General features: G+C 49.1%; 1 protein-coding gene across 1 annotated transcript in view; it reads left to right on the forward strand.

Moving 5' to 3' along the window:
* Positions 1–17,269, forward strand: part of B4GALT1 (beta-1,4-galactosyltransferase 1) — a 49,110-nt gene extending 31,841 nt beyond the window's left edge. The window contains exons 3-6 of the mRNA XM_006182704.3: positions 9,376–9,563; positions 11,957–12,079; positions 13,965–14,069; positions 14,312–17,269. Of these exons, the coding sequence (XP_006182766.2) occupies positions 9,376–9,563; positions 11,957–12,079; positions 13,965–14,069; positions 14,312–14,444 (549 nt within the window). The 3' untranslated portion in view covers positions 14,445–17,269. The remainder of the gene's footprint in view (positions 1–9,375; positions 9,564–11,956; positions 12,080–13,964; positions 14,070–14,311) is intronic.
* Positions 17,270–19,272: the final 2,003 nt, after the last annotated feature.

The following is a 19,272-nucleotide window of genomic DNA, read 5'->3' on the forward strand; positions in this document are numbered from 1 at the left end:
ATAATAACCATGGCAGCCCTTTGGCCCTGAGCCAGTGCCCAGGATCCATCTCTCTGATTCTGTTTGTTTATCCTCTGGTACCTCTGACCTCAGTCAGCTGCCTGAGATTTTTCTAGTTCTGACCATGTTATGCTCTCCCTGAAGCCTTCAGTATGTCCCCACTACCTATAAGCAAGGGTCTGAAGGGCCAGAAAGGCCTGAGCTTGGCATCTGAGGGAGGCCCTCTGCAGTCCACGTGGACCTACTGCCCGCCACTTCCTCTCAGACCTCCTTCACTCACTCAGGCCACAGCCATGCTGGACTCACCACCACCCCCGAGACACCCTCTGCTCCCCTGCCTGTACCTTTGCTTACGCTACACACCCTCCTCCCAGCCCCGTCCTGTGTGCCTTCCCTTCCTTCTGTCCCCTGGTGGCTACATTGTGCTTTCTAGTGAGGTGTGAGGGATGATTCTCTGTGTGCAGATCTACCAGTCCTGCAGCCTCTAGGCCCCAAGGCCCCAGGTCCCTCAAGACTCCCTCGTGGCTCCCTGAGTCCAGTGCAGTCCAGCGCACGGTCAGGGCCTGGAGCACGGAGCTGCTCCCTGTGGCTCCTGCCTGTTTACTTGCACCTGCTCTTGGGACCCCTTGCTCCAGGTTCTCTGGCAAGGTGTGTGCCTCTCAGAAGTGAAGCCTTCTTTCCCCTCCAGGCCAGGTCATGACCTTTGGGAACCTGTATGGCCGGTCACCACTGGGCCTCTTCTCAAAGCCTCCTGGCTGTGGTGGACCAGGGGTGACCTCCCTTTTCAGGAAAACTGCAGAGAACCTAATTTAGCCCCATGGTTGTTGGTGGTCATAAAACTTTATGGTCTTTTGGACTGAACCTCTTTCATGTTGCACTTTGAATTTTGGCCCTAACAGCCCCCTGGTGAGGCAGTGGGTCCTCCCACCATCTTGCTGTTGGAAGGCTCCCAGGCGGCAGGCAGCTTGTTCAGGGTCCCGTGATGGCTGGGTGGCGGAACTGGGATTTGGACAGAAATCACAGGAGGCCTAAGAAATGCCTCACCTTGCCATGTGTATTCCCTGAACACCTGATTCCCTTCACTGGGGAATAGCTCGATATCCACTTGGCAATGCCTCCATGAGTCCCACTAGGTCACAAGAGGGAGGTGGCAGCTTTGGAGTAACAGCCTCAGGACCCCCTGGAAGCCTTGCCCAGCTGTCATGGTCACAGGTAAAACCTGGCCTGGAAGATGGACCCAGCTCCTGCCTGAAAAGTCTGTCTGGCTTTGGAATTTTTCTCCTCTTCCTTTTCCTCTGCACCCTGTTGTAAGGTGGTTCTAGGCTGCTTGTCTGAGACCACATGTGGGTGGACTTGGAGACAGCCCTTTGCACCCACAGTGAGGGAAAGCGTCTGTCCCCACACTCAGCAGCTTATCTCCTCTGTCACCGGGCCAGGCAGCCAGGTGAGGCCAAGGTGAAGCAGAGTGAAGCAAGCTCCGGAGTCCACCCCCTGCTGAGCCTGAGGCCTGAGGCCCCCCTCATCTGCTTTCCACCTCGATGGTGTCTGTTCATTGTCCCCCACCCCTGATTTCTATTCCCTGCCCTAGCTGTCAGCGTCCAGATTGATGTGTACAGGAGTGGGGCTCACGAAGGGTGGGGCCAGTCCTGATCTGCAGTGCCCCTTCCTCTGGGCGCCAGGACTTTTGGGGGCCAGGGGCCCGGGAGGGTTGCAGGAAGGCTGGGAGTATCTGCAGCCCAGCGCTGCAGCGTGCTGCCCCAGAAGTCAGTCATTTCCTTTGCTGTGTGTTTTCCCGTCTGTGGCTCGCTCCAGTCCCCTGGGGGATGTGTCATCATGCTTACAGGTACTCGCAGAGCTGGTGAGTTGCCTCCCTGGGCATCGTCCTGGCAAATGTCATTTTCTCTGCTCACCATGGGCTTCGTGACAGGAAATGACAGCTTATTAGGAATTTGCCTGCACCCTGGAATGAGGGTGGTCACTAGCCTGGACATTGGCCTCTCTTCCTCACATCTCTCCCTTGCAGCCATCCTTGTGTCTTTTTTCTTTCTCTTTTTCTTTTTTTTCCCTTCTAGTGGGGGCCTTTTGCTTTTACTTGTCAATCCCGTTTGTAGCAAAGCAGGCTGAAGGAGGACCTCCTCTCTGTGATCTGCTTCTTGCTCTCCACCTACCTCCTCTTCTGTGCCCTTCACCTCCTAGAGAGAGAGAGAGAGAGAGAGAGGGAGGGGGGGGAGGGGGAGAGGGAGAGAGGGATGCCGACCTCACTACTGCTGTGCCTGCCACCACTGCTGCCACCGCTGCTGCCACCCTGGTAATGTCCACGTGCCCCCAAGTCCCACCCAGAGCCCAGGCCCAGCTGGTCAGGGGCAAGCTGTGTAAATAATCCAGAGAGTGTGCCATCCCGGGCCCTGGGGTCCCCCAGGCAAGGCCACTGGCCTCTGTGGCTCACTTGGAGATGCTGAGGTCACCGGAAGCCAGCCTGTTGTGCAGAGGTCTAAGGGACTGAGCCTTAAAATTAAGCCACAGTTGAGCTCATACTGTACGTATATGTACTTTTGTATCCTGCTTTTTTCTTAAATGCTATGTCATCAGCATCTTCCCGTGTTATTTCATAGTCTTCATAATCATCACTCTCCATGCCTTCATAGTAGTTGAGCGTGTAGTCTTACCATAATTAACTTCGACATTCCTCTTTAGAGGGCATTTAGATAATTTCCACTTTATCACTGGTATAAATAATACTATAATGAACATCTTTGAGTCTGCAGCTTGTTCTGTGTTTGCTTCTTTCACACGTAGAATCATTTCCCCAGGCTAGATTTTCAAATATGGGATTATGGGTTCAGAAATGGTCTAAACATTTTTATGGTTTGCAACATAAGTGGCCAGATTGCTTTCTGAAAAAAGAAGCCTTTATTTTCTAAGTGTTTTTCTGTGGAAAGTCTTGTCTCAGTGCTGGGGGCCCTGGGAGGGGAGGCAGACATCCTTTCGGGGCTGCCGTGGAGCTGGGGGTTAAAAACTCTGTTCTCTGGGTTTACCTTGCCCAGAATCCCTGCTGGGCTGTTCTATTAGCTCAGTTCTCTCTAAAGGTGACTTACACAGCTTCTAACTTGTGTTCTAGTCCAGCAGAGGCCAAGAGTGTGCTCACCTTTGTGAGTAATTTCAAACAGAGAACCACCCCAACAGCCCCCGAACCCTGAAGGGCCCATTTCCTTCACTCACTGGGAGAAGAGCTCAAGTCTCAGATCCAGGTTTTGTTGTGGGCCCTGTCCAAGCTCAGGGCTACCATATTATTATGGTTCAAAGCCAGAGACCCAGCGGCTAGGAAATCATGGGTGAGTGGATATTAGCCCGCCACAAACTCAGCGTTTGTATAATCCCAGTAATTCTCTGGGGATCACCCCCAGCCGGCCTGTCTGCTGTCCCAAGGTCCACACTTAGGCCTGCAGGTCAGTCCTGCCGCAGGACTGCCCAGCCGGAGCTTCCTCTGCTTTCCTACCACCCCCTCGGCCTAGGCCTCTCCTCGTGGCGTCTGAATGGGCACAGAAAAGCATGCAAGAGGGTGTTTCAGCAAACATTTGTACTGCCTGCAGACCTGGCTCTGGGTCTGTGGGGCTGAGAGTCAGTGGGTTACTGTGGGTATTGGGGTGGGGCCTGGGGTGACTTTGTGATGGACCTGGGCATGTGTACAGGAGCAAAAATTCTGATTCTTTGGAAGTCTGGGCTTCGAGTTGATGTTTCCAACCTCATTGCTGCTGTGTCTTTTCGTTGAGGAGGGGCCGGGTATGGTCAGCCCCCAAGCCATCATGGTCAGGGAATATGTGGGCTGACATCCAGGAAAGGCAGACTGGTCTGATGGATTTTCTAGAGACTGTTAGATCGTGGGCAAGGAGGGCTGTGGCTTTCTGTTGTTGGTCATCTGTCCCCCGTTGCAATCAGGGAAAGGCTGTTCTTGCCTTAACCACAGGATTTGCCTGGGGATTAGACCACACTCGTACCTGCTGTGAAAGCCCCATGAAGGCTGCTTGCAGGTGAGGCATGAAATGGGGAAGTGGAGCCCTCGGGGGGGAGGCCTTCTCTGCTTGCCCGGTGTCATTGCCTAGACTCTGACGTCTCTCACAAGAATCACGCGACCGATTCCAAACTGGTCTCCCTGCCTTTAGTTGGGGAGTAGGGCACACATCCCTCCTTGACATGCAAAACATAACCTTGTATAAACCTCAAGGGCTCCCTGTGGCCTAAATAAAAGATAAAGCCTTGAGTATTTTAGCAGAGTTCCCGGCCTTCCTCTCCCCACCTATGTTTTGATCCACATCCACCTTCACGTCTTATTCTGGCTTTTCCTGGTGTGTATTTCTTGTAGTTCCTTGAATGTTCTCTTTTCCTCACAGCCTTTACAAATGCTGCTCTGCCCTAGGAATATTCTTCTCATGCCTCCCCTGAACTTGGCTAACTTCTCCGAGGCCTTCTCTGATTCCCTAGGATTGATTCGTGTCTCCACCTCCACTTCTGCATACGTGCCGGGCTCTGTAGCTCCCTTCTCCTCCCCCCCCCAGTAACTGTCCGCCATGAAGAGGTCATCACCCCATTACAATTGCCTGTTTACCTTGGAACTCCTCAAAAGCAAGGCTTGTGTCTTTTTTTTTTTCTCTGTATCCCTACTGCTAAGCATAGAGTAGATACCCAATGAGTGACGTGAATGAATATATGAGAAAGAGGGAGAAACAGGACCCTCTGGTCCTCTCCTGGCTTTCCTTTTCTTTCTTTTTTGGTAATCACTTTACTGAGATATAGTCACATACCATACAATTCACCTATTTAAAGTATATAATTCAGTGGCTTTTAATGTATTCAGAGTTGTGCATCTATCACCACAATCAACTTTAGAACATTTTCATTAAGCCAAAAAGAAACCCCCATACTGCTTAGTTACCAATTCCTCCGTTCCCTCCAGCCCTGGCAGCCACTAGCCTACTTTCTGTCTTTATGGCTTTGCCTATTCTGGACCTTCCATATAAATGGAATCTCATAACATGTGGTCCTTTGGGACTGGCTTCTTTCATTGAAGCATGATGTTCTCAAGGTTCATCCACATTATAGCATGGATCAGTACTTTATTTCTCTCTATTGCTGAGTAATATTGAATTGCATGGATATCCGTTTTATTTATCCATTCACTAGTTAATGGACATTTGGGTTGTTTCCACTTTTTAGCTATTTTGAATCATGCTACTATGAGCGCCGTGTAAAAGTTCTTGTGTGGACATGTTTTCAGTACTTTAAGGTATAGACCCGGGAGTGGAATTGCTGGATCACATGGTAACTCTTTGCTCATCCAGGACTCCAGACTTTTCCCAAGATGGCAGCACAATTTTATATTCCCACCAGCATTGTATGAGGATTCCATTTTCAGTGGACATACTGCTTGCTCTCTCTAATGTTTACTGTAAATGGAGCACTAGAAAAAGGTTTTAATAGCTCTGGAGAGCCATCTGGCGCATCTTAAGACATTTGTCCCTGCCACCCGGATTTGCCAAAAGGGCACTGGGTTTGCTGCATGAAGTGTCTGAGGCTGTAGACTCTTCTCTCCCTTGAGAAAGTTGGCCTTTGGCCTGTGCCGAGCCTCCCTCTTCACATCTCCTCACTCTATCCTAGGCCCGCATGCCTGACCAGGCCCAGGCTCCTGTTCTCTCTAGACTGACCATTGTTGGCTTAGCTTGACTGATACACCCACTGTCAGATTGCATATCTAGTCTTATTAACAATGTCCAGGCTTTTCTGAGTGCTTTGGTCAGGGAGACAGCTGCCCTGTTCAGCTAGGGGAATGTCCTATTGCTTTTGGCCCTTCTTCTTCCTTCTTGTCCTCTCCCTCTGTTAAGAGGATCCAGCCAAAAGGATAAGTATAACTCTTGTCCATCTATATAAGACGAAGCCTGCACTTAAAAAGCTTGGCCATTCAGAGGTTCACCTACTCCCAGGGCACCAGCTTCTCCTTGCCGAGTGTGACTTCCCAAGCTTATCTGACTTTTTTCTACTGCTATAGAGATCCTTACCGTATGAGCCACAGGGTAAATCACTTTAGCCTTAATCCTTTTTAGAAATCCCCTCTTCCATCAGAGAAGCAGGATTTGGAAGGAACCTTGAAGCCGATTGGAAAGGACACACAGACGAGTGAGAGGGAGGGGTCTCCAGGCTGGTCTCTGGGAGACATTTTGAAAGGTCTGACCATTCAGGATGGATGGGGAAACCTCCTGCTGTGATGAGAGTTGCTGACATTCGTTGCCAGGCAGTGTGCTAAGGCCTTTTCTTGCATTGTCTCATTGAATACAACTCACCTGTGGACATCGCTGTGACCAAATGAGGCCTAGAGGTGTGATTTGCCCAGAGTCCTATAGCTGATAAGTGAAGAAGCTAGAGTTCCTGGAGTAAAGATGCGTGTCTGTCACAATTGTGTACTTGCCTTTGCCAGAGAGTGGTTGCTTGACCAATGTTTACCTGAGTGAATGGAATGATAGATGCATTGGATGAATGTGCCCGAGGAGGAGGGACAGGAATGAGGGCCTGGGTGTCTTCCCACTCGCTAGAGAGGAACAGCATCTTCTGTTGATGGTGGTGGTTGGCAGACTGGCCAGGTGTTGTCTTTCTTATCTAGTAAGTTACCCAAGATGTTACACCATTTTATCCAAAGCAGCCTAGGATTGACTTTTCTTTAATCCCAGGGGAGGAAGAGAGAGACACACACACACACACACGGACACACACAGACACACACGGACACACACTTTCCTCATCTACTATTCTGCTGCTCTGGTAGGTCCACTTTTGAAAGTGTACCCCGCCCTTTGCAGCTCCCAGGATCAGGTGAGGCCAGGCTGGGAGGGAGGATGGGACAAGTGATGTGTAGTTCTGTTTATGTTGGAAAACTGCCTGACTCTGACTACTTGTAAGTGTGGACCAGACACTGCAGCGCCTTATTGAGTTCCAGGAGCTCTTACGCCACACGTGGGGGAAGGGGTAGAACAGGTCTGCTCCTTGGGTTTCTCCTCCAGGCTGCCGTTGTCTTGGGGCTTGGTGCCAGAGGCGCCCATTCATGGTTCCAAATTCCCTGTTCCTGGGAGAGGAAAAATGCTCAGGGTATTTTCAGTTAGGATCTGCTCAGATCAAACAATCATGGCCAGAGGCCAGGTCCTGTGGTTGAGACATGGCCGCCAACACCCTGCCCCTTTTACTGGGGAGCGGACCAAGAGAAGGGAGCACTGGACAGCCACCCTCAGTGTCTACTACACAGGTGGGACAAGGCGTTGTTGGGACATTGCCCTTTCATTTGTTGGAAAAGTGTTCAGTGGGGCTGAATGGTATTTCACAGTGTTCAGAGAAAGCTAACTCTTATAGGGTCTTTATGGGGATGAAAAGCACCAGACCTCTCTCCCCATCATCAGAAGGTAGAAGAGTGTGGGAGGAATGAAGTAAATCTGAGTTGGATGAAGGTTGTTACAGGACTGTTGAGATGATTAAATGACACACCATGTGTGTAAAACACTTACCTGTACCTGTGTCATATTCCCCCCCAGCAAGTATTAGCAATGTGTTGTAATGATAATAATTACAATAACTTAATACTCTTCATATGCAATTCCTAAACTTTGGGTTTTTTTTTTTAACCTCATGACTTACACAGAATTAGCTGAAGAGAGACTTCTAAATCACTCTTAACTGATGGGGCAGCCAAAAAACGCCCCAAGTGCCATTGGGCACAGCTGTCCACCTTGAAGGAAGGAGCTCTTGAAGAAAGGAGCTCTTGTGTAAGATGTTTCATTTACTGTTCTCAGCTGCTTTTTTCTGACTTCCTGGTACTTATCCTTCTTAAGCTGTTTGTTTCTCTGAGTCACCCTCCTGAGGCTGGGGGGCTGTGGCACTGTGCGCTCTGTCCTCACGCAGGTAGTTTGGTGGAGTGCCAGTTTCCGAGTCCACTCCTGGAGTCCTGGAGAGAAAGGGGCGGTGTCCTACCTTTGAGATGACATAGCTGTGGCAGGTCCTTGTGGGGCACACTGTCTCCCAAGGTGCAGGGCCCTGGTCTTGTTGGTCCCATGAGGTGCGGGGAAGGAGCACCAAGTGAGGATTCCAGTGTTGGGCGCCAGCACCAGCTCTGTCATTTACGTGGCCCTAGCTTCTTCTTGGCAGTGTTGGGAGAATTGTGGTCAGAATGAGCACAGGTATGCAAGGGCTTGTGAACTGCTATGTGTAAAGGTGGCTGTGTTGATGCTGTTACTGTCCTTACTAACCTGGGGTCATGGGAGTTGGTAAGAGCAAAGACCCTTGGTGGTGACCCAAGGGCCCCCAAGGGGCTCCTTGGTTGGAGCCTCCACAACGGATTGCCATCTGCCATTGTATGTTGAAGCCCATCCATTGGTCTACTCATCCATCCATCCAGTCATCCAGCCATCTGTCCATGCATCCATGCCTCCATGCATCCATCCATCTGTCCAGCCAGCCAACCAGCAGTCATTTACTGAGCTCTTATTATATGCTGGGCAGTATTCTAGGCACTGGGTGAATAAAAAGTAAAAAAAATTCCAGCCTTCACTGAATGCAGGAGACTGAAAATAAACAAGATGAGTAAATGAAATATGAAGTACCTTTGCATCAAAGTACTTGATTCTTGGGGACCCAGTGGTTGGCATCCTGAAGCAGTTGTCCTCCTCTCTCACACACACCTGGTCTATCATGCTGCGTATCGCACTGCTCCGCACCCTGTGCTGTGAGCACCGTGAGGGCAGAGGTTGACTTGGGCTTGCCACATTTCTCTGGTGGCTGGTTTAGTGACAGGCACCTGGAAAGCACACAATATGGTGATCAAACCGTAGACAACCATGCAAGGAGGGTAAAGTGAAAAGTGCCATAGTCACCAGTTTCCTGAGTATCTTTCGTGCAATTAGCTTATATGTAGTATGTGAATAAATGCCACATATGCTTAAATACCTAATAATACTATCTTGAAGATCATTTCCTTTTAGAGCTTCCGCATTTTAAAAAATGGCTCTATTCCATTGTATGGATGTCCATGGTTTGTTTAAGCAGTTTCCTGGTTGATGCTTATGTCATTATTTGCAATCTTCTACTGTGATGAACATGTGGTGAACACAGTGAACACATTGCTCGCATGTCATTTGCACAATTGCAAGTCCTACAGGATAACTCCTGGAGGTGGGACTGCTGATTCAGGGAATGCCATTTGGTACTGATTTGTAAATTGAGGGCAGAACATGAGGCCCAAGAGCGGCGTGATGACCACGTGGTGTGGACAAGTCACCAGTCCCTATGAGTAGTCCATTCAAAGGCCTTACTGCATCTGATATCAACTCTTTTGCTTTACACCAGGCTGGAGAATCCATGTTCAACCGTGCAAAGCTCCTCAACGTTGGCTTTCAAGAGGCCTTGAAGGACTATGACTACAACTGCTTTGTGTTTAGTGATGTGGACCTCATTCCAATGAATGACCATAATGCCTACAGGTGTTTTTCACAGCCACGGCACATTTCTGTAGCAATGGATAAGTTTGGATTTAGGTAAGAGGTGTTGACCAGAATCTGCAGAAAAACATGTTTCTCTCTTACACAATGTCGAGAAAACGCAATTCCTCCAGCCCAGGAGTGCATGGAGGCTCTGGAGGAGAATGCCTCCTCTGAGAACATGGTGCTTTTTAAGCCCAGTCAGTTATTATCTGAGGAGGCAAGTAGAGTCCAGAGACACCAGATCTCCACACGTCCAGGTGAGAAGAGTCATGCTTGGCACAGCTCTTGTCCTCGGGCCCCAAACAGAAGCTATATTACCTCCTTTTCTCCTCCCCACTTCCCAACACAGTTTGGGGGACAAATTGGAATCCTTCTCCCCCGGTAAATTCTTGTGCTTGGATACTTCAGCAGATGTTCCTTGGCGCTTTAAGAAGGAAAGTGATTCTGTTTCCCTGCAAAGCCCAGGCTTCTGCTTAAACATTACGACTCAAACTTTTCCACCAAAATGCCCGTCTCAAGGAAGGCAGCTGACACCTGTCACCAGGAGCCAGCAGCATAATCCAAAGCACATTGTCACTGGCGGAAAATAGCCTTGTGGTCCATTTTTTTCATCTTAAAATAAATAAATAAATTTGCATTTTGGTCCCTAATTTATCCATGTTTATATCAACATAAAATTGTCTTAAGTTGCCTGTCAGTTGGGTATCCTGACCTCTCCCTCCTTGGGAAGCTCTGCAAAGCTGTGCTCAGGTGCCCTGTGTGCTGGGCATCCCTGGCCCGGGTGCCGACCACAGTGTGGTGAGCCTGTGCCGACCAGCAGTCCTTTGGTCTAGATACAACAGCTCTCTTTCAGACTCATTTTATTCTCATAATTTCTTTCTGTCCTCCCTTGCTGGGGGCACGAGAGCTGTTGAGATGAAAGTAGGGATGCTATGAAGCCCTTCTTCCAGATTAAAGGCATTTAGACCATAAACTTCCTGTCTTAAAGGGAGGAGATCTGACTGTAAACGGCACTCTGTACCCTGTCTTCCCTCGCTCCCTCCCTGTTTGTGTGTCTTCTCTTTGAGATACGCTAGCTTCTCTGAATTCCTCCTTTGAAGCATGGTGTTGCTTACCTCCTCATTCTTTACCACAACACCACGTTTGTTTTACGCAGAAGCAGTTAGGCCTGGGGAACGGGGCAGGTAAGAGAAAGCAGCAGAGACAGCAAAACCGAATCTTGTCAAACTAGCATGTACTTCCCCATTGAAGTGGCTAACAGTCCATTTCTGTAAAAGCATTCATTATGAAAAAAGCCTTTATGGTCTGGCCACCTCTGGTTCAAACCCTCACATTACGAGTGCCGGCTGTAGTGTGTGGTATGCCGAAGGAGGATGACCTGGCACCTCAATGATAAGACCTAATTACTAGGAGATTCCCTTGATTCATTAAAGCAGGTTCCCCCAGGGATCTTTGCTTGTGGCTACTTGCAGTCAGAATTCCGGAATGTATTTGAAAATAATAATTGCATCTTTTTTTCTTATGTTCTATATGGTTTGGCTGACTTCCCCCTCAAAGTCTGAGTTAGAGTTTTCCTTAATTTGTATGATGGGTTTTGGTCTCTTTGGATTCCTATAAAAGCCCGAGTGTGGTTTGGGGCTGCACGCAGGGTCGTCACAAAACCACAGCCTCTAAAGGACCTACAGGAAGGCCTTTGCATGGTCTCCGGGCACATCCAGATTCTTAACATTTCTCGTCAGTTTTCCCTCTGCATCCCTCAGGAGTCCATGATTCATAACCACTGAAATAACTGAAATACAAAAAGGTTTGACAGGATGAGAGCCCAGATGCCCTGCTGCTTGAAGATGTGTCCAAAGATTCACCATGATACATTTTGCTAAGGCAGGATGTGGCAGAAACTTCCAAGAAAATTTAATTTTAGCAAGTTTTCAGAAATGCAGTCTTGGCCGTTGGGGTTAGTTTTCAGGCCAGTGTACCTTTGGAAGAATGAAAGCCAGACTGTGGATAGGCTGGGGTGGGAAGGGGGAGCATGATGGAGTGGGCACAGGGAGACTCGAAAGCAGTCTGAGTTTCTAGGACCTCCTGGATAAGGCTTTCCTGTGTGGGAGCAGGACACGTGAGAGCAGATCCCTGAGCAGTGCAGAAGAACTGGGCTTACGCTCTTGTCACTGATTGCTTTTCTAGATAACCACAGAAGCAGCACAGTGTTCTTAGAAAGAGCGAGATTCTACTTTTTGATATCTGTGTCTTCTCTAAAATAATCTGAGTCTGATATGAAAACAAAACACAGGAAACCTTCATAAATCCCCAATTTCAAAGTTGCAGAGAATAAAAATAACTTTAGCAGTGTTTATACATTGAGCAAGCTTTATTTTGAAAAGTCATAATTTACTAACCACTGGTCCTCTGTGTTTGTGTGTGTGTGTGTGTGTGTGTTTTTTCACCAGCCTACCTTATTTGCAGTATTTTGGAGGTGTCTCTGCTTTAAGTAAACAACAGTTTCTCACCATCAATGGATTTCCTAATAATTACTGGGGCTGGGGAGGTGAAGATGATGACATTTTTAACAGGTAATGGTCACAACTTAGATCTCTTTCTTCCCTGTCTCCCTTTACTTCTGGTTTTTCTATCAGTGCTTGGTTATTCTGCAAGGATTGACCCTCAGGAGAGACGCAGTCCCCACCCAGCCCAAATAACTTAGGTGTGCCTTGCTGCAGAATGTCTTTAGGAAAATAAACTTCTGTGATTTTTGCACTAGCCTTTTGGAAAATGTAAAATGAGAACCAAGTAAAGGGGTGAGTTTACTTTGACTTATACTACATGACCATCCACACCCTGGAGCTCTTTTTAAGCTGGTAAACCTTTATCATGTAGCTGTCATCACAGATGATAAAAAGCCATCTGTCGGTGGCGTTTGAAACGACATTCTGCCCAGTTCTTCCTGGTAATGGAGTCTTCAACCCTGCCAGCCTCAGGGAAAAAGCACATTGTCCCTCTGGGAGCCAGTCTGAATCGGTCACTGAGCTGGATAGTGCCTTTCTTAATTGGAGTACATTAATTTGGTCATTAACAGGTATCTGTCAGAGCAGCACCCAAGTCATTTAAGGTTCGCTTTGTGTGAGAACTTGGTATAGACCTGTCTTTAATACAGGCCTTGAAGAACACTTGAGTTGTAGAGTGTACAGACTGGTTATCAATATGCAGAGCACTGGGCTGGGTAGGCCCAATGGGGAGGAGGACACAGAAGCCCTGAACACGGGGTCCAGACAGAGACAAGCTTGCTTCCACAGCACCACGCCTGGGCACACTGGGCCCGCAGGATGGTGTCCAGGGCTGACATGACAGCACAGACCTGAGTGATCAGGAAGGTTGGCAGGAGGGAGCACCAAGGATGGACCCCCGAGGGAGGAGGGCCTGGAAGGATGAGTGGTTTGTGGAGGAGCTTTCTTTTCTCTTTTTCTTTTTAAGATCGAGATATAGTTGATGTACAATATTGTATGTTTCAGATATACAACATAGTGATCCACAAGTTTTAAAGGTTACACTCCACTTATAATTACTAAAATATTGACTGTATTCTCTGTGCTGTACAATATAACCTTGTGGCTTATTTATTTTATACATAGTAATTTGTTCCTCTGAACTCCCTACCCCTATCTTGCCCCTCCCCCTGGAGCAGCTTTCTTGAAAGATAAGGAACCTAACTTTTATTATGAACCGACTCACTGAGTCCCAGGCACTAGCTCAGCACCGGGGAAGGCCAGGCTGGGAACCCCGGAGTTGTCCAGGACCAGCAATTCCTGCCCCTTAGCTAACTTTTGCATTCCTGCTGTCAAGGCTTTGGTTTTGGTCCTCATTCCTTTTCTCCCAGAACCTTCACAGAACCTTCCACCTTGTTCTGGCTGCCTCTAGTCTTGTTCCCGAATCTCCATTCATACACTTCTAACCAGAGAGACTTCCCCTTGGCCAAAAGCCTTTGAGAAACACTGTATACAGTCAGCTGTCCGTATCTGGGAATTCTGCATTCAGCCTACCACCAATCGAAAATATTCCGAAAAAAAAATTCCAGAGAGTTCCAAAAAGCAAAACTTGAATTTGCTGTGCACTAGCAACTATTTATATAACATTTTCATTGTATTTACAAATACATTTACAACTGTATTTACAATTTCCTTCCTGGCATTGGTGGCCCTGTGTTCTAAGTATCCACACTATAAATTCCATGAATGCAGACACCTCCAGTGCCTGGCAGAGGATAGTCACCAACAAGATCTCAAACCAGTGGTCAAAGGTTATGGGGAAGGTGTGAGTTTTAGCCAGTGCCCCACTGGGCTGGGGTCTGGGCCATTGAGAACAGCAGGCAGGATGGCTGGACAAGAGCCCTGCAGCTGGGGCTGTGGGACCCGAGCCTTCTGGCTGCTCTGTAATGACGACTTGTCCCTTTACTCCTTACAGATTAGCTTTCAAAGGCATGTCTGTATCTCGCCCAAATGCTGTGATCGGGAAGTGTCGGATGATCCGCCACTCAAGAGACAAGAAAAATGAACCTAATCCTCAGAGGTGTGTTCTGTGTTTTATTCTCCCCTCTGTGTGAGTTTCCTTCTTCCCCCTTTCAGATGAGGCAGGCTGCAGGAATGAGGCTCTGGAGTGGGCTCCATGCCTACAGAGAGGGAGGGTTTGATCCACAGGATAGGGTTGGAGGAGGAGGGAGGAGGGGCCATGAAGTACAAACATTTAATTTTTTTTTCTTAAGACTTTTTTTTTTTTTTGACTCCAACCCTTTGCCTGTTTTTCCCTTGTAGGTTTGACCGAATTGCACACACAAAAGAGACGATGCTCTCTGATGGTTTGAACACACTTACCTACCTGGTGTTGGACGTTCAGAGATACCCATTGTATACCAAAATCACAGTGGACATCGGGACACCGAGCTAGCGTTTTGGTACACTGATAAAGAGACCTGAAAATGGCCAGGAACCTCTGCTGGGTGTCTCTGCCAATCTGTTGGGCTGGTCCCTCTCATTCTTACCAATTAGAGTGATGGGCCCTCTCTGCTCGTCATTCAGATGCCTTTCCAGATGACCAGGACGAGTGGGATATTTGGCCCCCAACTTGGCTCGGCACGTGACTTCTTAGCCCTCCGAGGTGTATTTAAGCATAGAAACCGTCAGCCTTTGGAGGGTTCTCAGCCTGTTCACAGTGTGACCCCAAAGAACCAGAGCTATACACACCCCCAAATCTAGTGACTGTGGGACTCATTCCCAGTAAAAAAAACCTGCTAATTTGTTGTCAGATAGGTAAGAACTGCGCTTTAAATTGTAGTAATATTACTTTGTGAATAAGTGGAGAGTGCTGCTGAAATTGCATTGCTGTGATGATTTTTGGTTGTCATATCGTAATAGAAAAACACAATTTTAACCATTCTCATTTTAGCTCCGCCCACCACCTTCTTTGGTGGTATACAACTATTACAATCATGTGTGTGTGTGTGCGTGCGTGTGTGTCTTTTCTTAGCAAAAGAATTTTAAAACTTGAGCCTTGGACCTTTTGCCCTGCTAACGTGTGAATTCCAAGGTGACTTTAGCCACCAAAGGAAAAGCCTTCGGTGTTCTCACATTCAGTGGCCTTTCTCCAGATTGTCTGATTTCTGAATGTAAATCCTTTTTTTTCAATAGCAGTTTATAGTATTTTAAAGAAAGAACAAATCAGGTTCTAATTATAATCTGGCTTGATTTTGTGTTGATCCAGATTTGCATAGCTGTTTAGTGTTAAGTCATGGCAATTTATTTCTCTGAGCACGCTATGTAAACTTGAATTTCCTATGTGTTTTTATTGTGGTGTTCTACATGTGGGGAGGGGATTGAGCATTTTTTAGAGGAAAAAAATAATGTATGCTGTAATTGCCACACACGGGCCTCTGATGTAGCTGGCGGGCCAGGTTTTCTGAAGAGCAAAATCACCTTTGGGCCCTTTGGTGAGAGGTAGGCCTCCCTCCCCATCAGCATTATCATGCTGGACCTCTGGTGGTGGCAGGGAAGCCTCTGCCTGCCTGGCCCAGATCCCCACCTCTCCAAGTACCCCCCCTCCCCAGGTGGGCAGGGCAAAGGGAACCCCCACCTCCTCAGACTGACCCCAGGACCCCCCATTAGGGCCCTAGGCTGTGGAGTTGTAAATGAGGTTGTCTGCTGGCCCTCAGCCTGGGGAGGTGGAGGAAGCCTCCACGTGGCCCTGGGGGCTGCCCTGCTGGCTCCGCAGGCAGCACCGCCTGGCCCACCTTACAGGACTGGTTCTCCTTCTTTCCCCTTCCTCCCTTCCGCTGCCTTTCTCCTTCCTGCCTCCCCATTTTTGTTCCTTTGCCTCTCGCCTGTTCCCTAAAACTGGCGTGTGGCGCTCAGGTTCAAACAGAGTTCATCCTCTAGCATGAATGTGCCTTTTAATTAGAGATCTAGAAAGAAGTTCAGCTGAACCCACTCACACTCTCCACGACCACTCTGGTGCCTAAAGCCTCCCTTCCCCCCTCAGGTTTCTAGGAGGTGCTCCCACTCCTGGGAGGCTGACCCACAGGGAGTGTCTTCCCCAAGCCCATCTCTGCTGCGAGAGGTTTTAGCCTGCCTGAGGTGAGGTGCACAAGGCAATTCCTACCACTGGGCGCCCTTGCTGGGTCCAGCCCGGGCTAAGGACTTATGATTTAGCTTTCTAATCCTAGGGTTGACCTTTCAGCTCGTGGCAGCCTGGACCTCCAGCACTGACCTTCAGGAAGCCAGCCCTCAGTGTGGAGGCTGAGTTGGTGCCCGGCCCCAATCTTACCTGTGCCTTTATCACTTTGAACATCTCAGATGCTGACTTGGTTCTTTCCCCAGAAGCCTTTGTATTGGTTACAAATTATTTTCCACTGCAGAAGCAGCTGGGCTGTGCAAAGAGTATTCCTTCTGTCAGTTCTCTGCTCCTTGAGAGCGATGTTGATAGAGCTAAGAATGAGTGCACTGAGAGGCGGTTTGGGGAAATGCAAAGAATGAAGGCCTCTCTTTCTGTCCCCAGATCCTGACTTTTCCAAAGTGCCTTAAAAGAAAGGAGACAAATAACCCTGGGTGGTAACCTCTTTGTTATTTTACTCTTAAAGCAAAATTCTTTTTGTTTTCCTATTACGTTTTCCTCCATGTTCCATTGGAATAGTCAAGTATGTGGTTCATTCTCAGGACCAAGGGAAATCCTGTTTCACCCCTTCACTAACCTTCTGGTGCTCTCAAGGGGCCCACCTGGGCCCCAGGTTAGGCCTGGACCTTGCCTGGGTCATGAGATGCTGCAGGGCCTGTTTCCTCCCTGGGCCGTTTGGGGATGAGGGTTCAGAGAGCATTTCCTTCACCTGGAAGTTATCACCATGAAGTTGTCATGTGCTGTGCCTTTCTCTGTTTCTGTTCATTCCACTGCTGGTGACCCTGTCAAGTGGCCTTTGAGAAAGATCAGAGGACAGAGGTGGTACAAGGGTGTGAATGAAATGCTGGTGCTGGCTCTCAGCCCAGGCAGTGTCTCTGCTGACCTCAGGGCTGGATGTGGGGTGCCCCACACCGCTGGGAGGGCAGCTTTCCTGTCCTAGAGACCTGTTGTGCTGTGTATTTCGATTTCCCGTGTATGCAAATGTATGTATCTGCCATTGTAAGTGGGGGGTGGGGGAATGTCTGATCTTGGTGTTCAAAACAGAACTGTATTTTTGCCTTCAAAATCCGGTAATATAACGTGAATAAATGACCCTATCTTTGTAACAGCATGTGGTTTCTCTTCTGACGATGGGAGGATCTGAGGAAAGCAGACGACGTCTGCCTCCTGCGCCTGCCTCACTCAGGGGGTGTTGGGCGTAGGGGGCTGGGTGAGGGGAGGAGGTGGGATCTCGCCTGGCTACGCTCCACACACACCTGCCTGGGATCACACAGTTAGAGCACCCGCACCTGCCTGCAATCAGCCGTTTCCCCATCTGAGCCTCATCTTCACGTCTGTAAAAGGGGAATAATAGCACATAGAGACTTTTTGAGGCTTAAAAGAGATGATGTGTCTGAAACTACATGTGACACCTCACGGGTACTCGTTCCATAGTAGCTGGTGCTGCTTCAGAGTAGAAGTTCCCCCAGTGGCTCTCTGGCCACATTCTGCTGTCTTCCACAAATGCCAGCATCGTTCTGAGATGGTTCTCAGAGCCGTTTACACAAGGTGCTCAGTTTTACTTGGATAAATGAGCTTTCTTGTCAGCTGCAGGAAATTTAACCAGATGCTCTAAAGGGTCTTAGCTGAAACCCAAGGAATTGAGACAGTAAGTACCCCGGGTGCTGCCTCCTCCACAGTGCCCCTGGGCTCAGGCACCGGCAGCCTCGGGTTGCTGGCTGGATTAAATTGGCATCTGGAAGACATGGGTCAGAGGAAGCCAGTGTGGAGCAGAGGTCACCCCCGCTGTCCGGCTGAGGGGGCCTGCAGGCCCTGCTGGGATGGAGCTGCAATTGTGGGACCGGTTGGGAAGCAGGAGCAGGAAGGGCAGCCCCTTGTAGCCCCGCCAGGGCCATCTGCTGTCTCCACCCACCCCTGTGACTGCTGGAAGGATCCCTAGTGGCCTCAGGCTTGAGCAGAGGTGGCTGGAACTCAGATCTCACTTTGGACCAGGAGACTCCTTTAGACAAAGTGCTGCCTTACAGGGCTTTGAAGCTGTAAGGTCCAGGTTAAGAGGAGCACCCTTCCCTCCCCAGAGGTGCACACATCCACGCAGATGCATATACACCAACATGTGTAACACACTTGACATGTGCCTAGGAGAGGCCAGGATGCCTGGCTTCAAACCCTGCTGCTGCCTCTTCCTAGTTCTATGACCTTGAGCAAATGACTTAGCCTCCCTGTGACTCAGTTTGTTCATCTGATGGGGATACCTCTTTCACAGTGTTGGTAGGAAGATCAAGTGAGTTAATCTTAGAAAGCCCTTGGACCACACCTGGCTCATAATGAGCTTTGTATGTGTAACAAGTATTTGTTACATTTTTACAAGTGCAGGTGGACACACGTGATGACACGGACACACAGACTGCTGTGCACACAGTTGCCCACATGCCAAGTGTGCTGGGGAGCGTCCTTTTTCCTCTTCTAGGGCTCATGTCTGGGGCTTAACTATGTGGCAGTTGGGTGACTGGATCTCAGGCTAAGTGATCACTCCTCTTTTTGGAGACACCTAGGACCTCACTAGTGCTGTTTTCCGACCCTTCCTGCCTCCTCTGAGTGAAGCTGTTTGGAATGGCAGCCTTGAGGAAGGAGGGTGGCTTGAGCCCTCACCCCCTGATGGGCTCCAAGGCTCCAGGAAAGGAAGAAGGTGGGAGGAAGGGGGCCAGGGCCAGGCTCCTGGGATTGGCCATTTCCTTAAGAAGTGCCCTTAGCCTCCCACTCCACCTGGGACCCCAACCAAGTCTGAGCCAGGCAGAGCCCAGTAGCCGCAGTTGGGATTTGGCGGGCACCAGAATCCCCCTCTTCCCCAACACAGTACCTCTTTTCCATGGGAGAACGTGACCTGGATGCCAAATCACTGACCCACAGATGGAGGCAGGGCTGTGGGGCCCAGGTGGGTGGGAGCCTGTGGAGGTTTATAAGTAACCCCCCCCCCAACCCAAGGCAGGAGTATTTGCTGCTGATGACAGAGGGAAGCTGTGTGGGGGGAGGAGGGGGGAGGGGGAGGAAATATGAAGATGACCAAGTTCGAGGTGCTGCCAAGTCTCCACTGCACTCCTGGGCTCCCCTC

The sequence above is a fragment of the Camelus ferus genome, chromosome 4, assembly GCF_009834535.1.
Source record: "Camelus ferus isolate YT-003-E chromosome 4, BCGSAC_Cfer_1.0, whole genome shotgun sequence".
Classification (NCBI taxonomy): domain Eukaryota; kingdom Metazoa; phylum Chordata; class Mammalia; order Artiodactyla; family Camelidae; genus Camelus; species Camelus ferus.